Here is a 5,414-nt window from a genome sequence, read left to right as displayed (position 1 = left end):
AAAAATCTGAATCTGATTAGTTTTTGGGAAAAATCGGAACGTAGGAAGGGTTTTTAAAGGGGTTTAAATATTAAAAAAATCATAAAAAAAGAAAGAAATTTCCGATTGAAAACAAAATTGGTAAAAACATTTACTAGGTAAATGCCCTTCATTATGTAAAATACTAAATTCATTGGCTCACGTTAAGGGGGTGTTTAAGGGGTTTGAAAGTTTTAAAAAATTATAAAAAAAGAAAGAAATATCCGATTGAAAACAAAATTGGTAAAAACATTTACTAGGTAAATGTCCTTCATTATGTAAAATACTAAATTCACTGGCTCACGTTAAGGGGGTGTTTAAGGGGTTTGAAAGTTTAAAAAAATTATAATGAAGTTACTTAAATAAAATAATCTCAACTGATGTATTTCTACATATCCACGCACATTGATGGAAAGTACCATGTGTGACAACACACCACTAGTTATTTTTCATATAGATATAGATTGAAAAGTTTTGGAGTTGAACCTCTAAATATTTTTTATTATGTAGACTAAAAAATACAAAAACTATTTTTTTCAGAAAGGAAACATGAAACGATATCAAAGTGGGGCAGAAAAAAAGAAAAGGTTAAAACGAAATCTAGAAATTGCCGAACAGCAGAAAAATTCATTGCACAAATTTTTAAACGTTAGTACAGAAAATGAGCAACCTTGTACAACTTCTGGTAACTCCGAAAACCCTACCGTGGAAATTTCTTCCGAAACATGCATCGCTGGAACATCGAAGGAAAAACTTGATGAAGAAGTAGAACAGGAACGCGGCGAAAATCCGAAAGTTGAAAATTCCAGTTACGTCCAAGACGACGAAGACACCGATTTTGATGTTACAAAACTGAAGGATATAGCTTTATGGCCCGCGATATTAACGGATAAAATGATTGACTATATTCTTAGAAACAAGCCAACGAATGTAGGGAATATTGAAGAATTAAAATCAGCGTACAAAGATAGAGATGAAGTTTATTATAGAGGACTTTCTCACAAACATTTTTATCGAACGAAGTCAAATGGAATTAAGGAAGACCGAGACTGGTTAAAGTTTTCAGAAACAAGCAAAAGTGTTTATTGCTACCCTTGCAAACTGTTTTCTGCATCAAAATCGAAATTGATTACTGGTTTCCAGAACTGGAAAACGATTATCGTTACGTTATCGGACCACGAACTTTCAAAGGAGCACATGGTAGCTATCTGCACTTTATATAAAAGAACTTCAAATTTTAACAGAGTTGATACTCAGTTATTATTGAGAAAAGAAAATGAGGTAAACTACTGGAAGAAAGTCTTGCAGCGGGTTATATCCACAATAAAACTGTTAAGTAGTTTGGGGATTGCGTTCAGAGGGCATAACGAAGGCAAGGATTCCACAAGAAAAGGGAATTATTTAACATGCTTAGAATACCTAAGTGAGTATGACGACTTCTTGAAATTGCACCTACAAAAATACGGCAATAAAGGACGAGGAAACGTGAATTATCTGTCTCACAATGTTTGTGATGAATGTATCACCATTATTGGTAGAAAAGTCACAGCACACATAATTGATGAAATTAAGGCTGCAAATTATTATGGGATCATCGTTGACTCTACGCCTGATGTTTCGCATATAGATCAATTGACATTTGTCATAAGATATGTTACGTCCAATGGTGACATCAAAGAGAGATTTGTCGGATTTATACCAATAGAAGGGCATACAAGTTCATATTTGGAACAACAAATATTGGATATGTTGGACAAATTGGGAATAGATATTAAAAATAGTTGAAAGACTGATAAGTTTGTACACACTTGAATGAATAAGGGAAAATGAAAATGTAGTATGTCAAAGTGTGTAAATAATTTATTTCCTTAGCTGAGCGCTTTCGACATAAACGTTAGCTCCGATGATGACGTTTATGTCGAAAGCGCTCAGCTAAGGAAATAAATTATTTACACACTTTGACATACTACACTTTCATTTTCCCTTATAGATATTAAAAACTGTCGGGGGAATCGTTTGACAATGCTGCCAATATGTCAGGAAAATACTCGGGACTTCAGGCGCGGGTTAAACAACACAGTCCGAGTGCGCATATATCCCTTGTGCCAGCCACTCGTTAAATTTGATTGGAAATTTTGCAGCAGAAAGTTGCAACGCTGCGATTGAATATTTTATGTTTGTGCAGAATTTATTTACTTTTTTTTCTTCATCAACTCATCGTTGGCAAATTTTGTGCAAACAGTTAAATAAGTGTGAAAATGCCGTTTCGGTGAAGAGACTCGTAGATACACGATGGTCAGCAAGAGCGGATGCTGTACGAGCTATAAGACTTGGGTACACGTATATAAAAGCGGCATTAACTGAGATTTGCAATTCGAGCGAAGAGAAAAAAGTCACGATTATCGAGGCAAATTCAATTTTGAAAAAAATGGGCAAATTTGAAACCGCGCTGATGACAGTGATTTGGAACACGATTCTACAGCGACTAAACGCTACGAGTAAATCACTTCAATCAGTTGAGTGTGAATTGTCAAAAGGTTCATCTCTCCTGAAGTCTCTGTACAATTTTATTGACAATTTCAGAGATGAATTTGAAAAAGTACAAGAAGATGCAACTGATTTGTCAGGCCTGACATTTGAAGAAGACGGACAAAGTCGACGACCTCTTAAGAGAAAAACTTTTCATGACGAAGTGAAAGGAGGTGAACACGAATTTGGAAAGAAGGAAAATTTCCTTGTAAATTCATTTTACGTTATATGTGACAACACCAAGGCATAGTTAGCTCGGAGAAATCAGACATACGATGCAAACCTAAAGCATTTTATGGTATTTTTTGATAAAGCATTGTCAGACGAATCAAAAACATCCGCAGTAAATTCTCTGAAAGAAATTTACGATATTGATGTGTCCAACATCGAAGACGAATTAAACCAATTTCTACCCTTCCTGCAGGAAAATAACGAGTTAATGACCACCGCAAAAGATATGTACCGAGCTGCCAAAGAAATGTCATCGACTTTTCCTAATGTTGAGACAATTTTAAAAATATTTTTAACGATACCAATTTCGAACGCATCAGGCGAGAGATCTTTTTCTGTACTAAAAAGAGTAAAAAACTATTTAAGAAGTTCGATGGGGGAGGAACGTTTAAATAATATGGCTATATTGTATATAGAACAAGATATATTGGATAAAATTGAGACCGATAAAATAATTGATGAATTTTCAAAAGAAAAAGTAAGGCGTAAATTCATTTGAAATGCGTATGTATATTCAGGGAAAGTGTATGTACTTATATATTATATAACAATAGTAATTATTAAGTCATATGTACATACTACCTACTGTAAATGTTTTTTTTTTCAGAATAAACATAATTTTGTTTCGTTCAAAATCGCATGCGTGTATTATTTAAACCACCTACTAACGACTGCTAGTTGCAGACAAATTGGTTACTGGCAAGTTAAAAGATCCATAAAATCGTTATCGTTAAGGCTATTCGCTTTTGTCGAAGGTCCCCGAAATTTTTCCCGCCAGGGTCCCCCAATCGTCTTAATACGCCACTGTCTGTGCAGCAATTGCACTTAATTTATCTATTGCTTTTTCAACAGCTGAAATTCCAGAAAAACTATGTTTTTTTGAAAATGGGGTGTTCAAATTTGCTTGGGGACTCTCTTTTTTGATTCGTTTGTTATGCTGTGCCAGTTCGCTTTCTTTAGGTAGTACTGCATCATCTGTCGGTATGACATCATTTGCTGCCGCAGGTATGATAACCTCGGTATCAGTATCATTCCCTTCATAATTGGCATCTTCAGTATCTGGATTCTGTGGCGTTGGGCTCCTTTTACATTTCGGAACCTGAAACAGATACCCCATATTATCATATAAAACGCAGTTGCTCGAATTTTTACCCACTTATAATACACATACGTATACAGTTTTGTTTTTTACAGGTGCCTACCACTTTTTTTTTAATTTTCTTAATAAGTTTGAAGATAATTTTGGACTTAACAAATTTATTATAAATTAGTTAAATCCAAAATTATCTTTAAAAGTGATTTCGCAAATTAAAAAAAAATAGAGCGTCGTTTAGAGAAAAAAATTACCTTTCAAATGATGTGTCACTCGATCACAGTTGCTATTTAAAAAAAGTGGGGGCAGTAGGAGGTTATATTTGAGAGCATGAATTTTGCAAAAAATTCGTCCACCTCCCATTAAAAATTGATGTTTTTTTACATTTTGAAGAAGCTCTTGGTTTCTGAGTTTCTGGGGGGGGGGGGGGAAGGCGGTCAAATATTTTCGTTGGAACAGACTGTATATTAATATTATATGACACATGGCAGAAGCCTAAAGGAAATGAGGAGCATTAAAAAGCCTCATAATTAACAATATATAATTTCATTACATAACCCTTTAAATTTATTAAATCATTTGTCTCCAATACCATTGTAGATACTCTGTTATTGTCCTACTGCTTTTTTTATTTGAGAGCTTGTATTTAGATCCTTTTGAGCTTGTATTTAGATCCTTTTCAGAATTTTCTACCCCAAGTAGATGCGCCAAGGAATGTCACCCTGCAGATTATCTGTTATCTAAACCAATACTTATGAGAATAGATGGGGACTAAGCACTGAGCCCTGATCCCACTTTCACTTGAAATTTATGTCTCCACTACAGCTGTCATAGCACTAGTGGTCGACCCGTCACGCATATATCTCGCAAATCTTTATATACTCACCAGAGAGTACTTTCTTAGTGATTGCCCACCATAGAACCTCTCGAAAACCCTATCATTTGCTTTCTCCAGATAAATATTTGTATATTAAACTATTCACTCAACGATTAAAGTTAAATTAAATTATTTAAGACATTATTCAGATATTAGGATTTTGGTGAAGGAGTTCAGCGATTCAGCACAAATTGTCGTGCGTAAAAGCACATCCGAATTCGAAAACAAAATTGATTTTTGCTCCCAAATTATAAATTGGTCGAATTTAACATTAAGTAGATAGCTAGTTTGGCAACAAATATTTTTAAGGGACTGTTCTCACCAAAAACAACTGGCGACCGCAACGCGACAACGACAAGGCGCTAATATTTAAATACACTTGTTCTCACCTAATCAACGGCAACTCAACTACTCTATCATCACAATTCGTCTTCGATGCTCGCGCATCCATGTAATGTCAAATTCATATTTAAAAAAATGATTTAAGTTATTTATGCCTGCCAGATGACGCCATTCCCAGACTTGTTTAGATAAGGTTCTAATACATGAGTAAATATTTAATTCTTTTTGTGTTTTGTAATTATTGTAATTAAACTGTATTGATTATCTTAAGTTAAGACTTTAGAGCAGTGGTTCCCAAACTTTTAATCTGGCGTACCACACACG

General features: G+C 34.5%; 1 protein-coding gene across 1 annotated transcript; it reads left to right on the top strand.

Annotated features, from left to right (window-relative positions):
- The first annotated feature begins 567 nt into the window (after positions 1 to 567).
- On the top strand, positions 568 to 3,390 carry LOC126891527 (zinc finger MYM-type protein 5-like). Its single transcript, XM_050660704.1, has 2 exons — positions 568 to 1,390; positions 3,386 to 3,390. Exons 1-2 carry the CDS (start codon positions 568 to 570, stop codon positions 3,388 to 3,390), a joined length of 828 nt encoding a protein of 275 aa, XP_050516661.1.
- The last annotated feature ends 2,024 nt before the right edge of the window (positions 3,391 to 5,414 follow it).

This window comes from Diabrotica virgifera, chromosome 9 (assembly GCF_917563875.1).
Source record: "Diabrotica virgifera virgifera chromosome 9, PGI_DIABVI_V3a".
NCBI classification, from domain to species: Eukaryota; Metazoa; Arthropoda; class Insecta; order Coleoptera; family Chrysomelidae; genus Diabrotica; species Diabrotica virgifera.
This window is presented reverse-complemented; position numbering and strand designations above follow the sequence as displayed.

Excerpts from the sequence above, each read along its gene's own strand:
- LOC126891527 (XM_050660704.1), top strand. The coding sequence starts at position 568 with ATGAAACGATATCAAAGTGGGGCAGAAAAAAAGAAAAGGTTAAAACGA.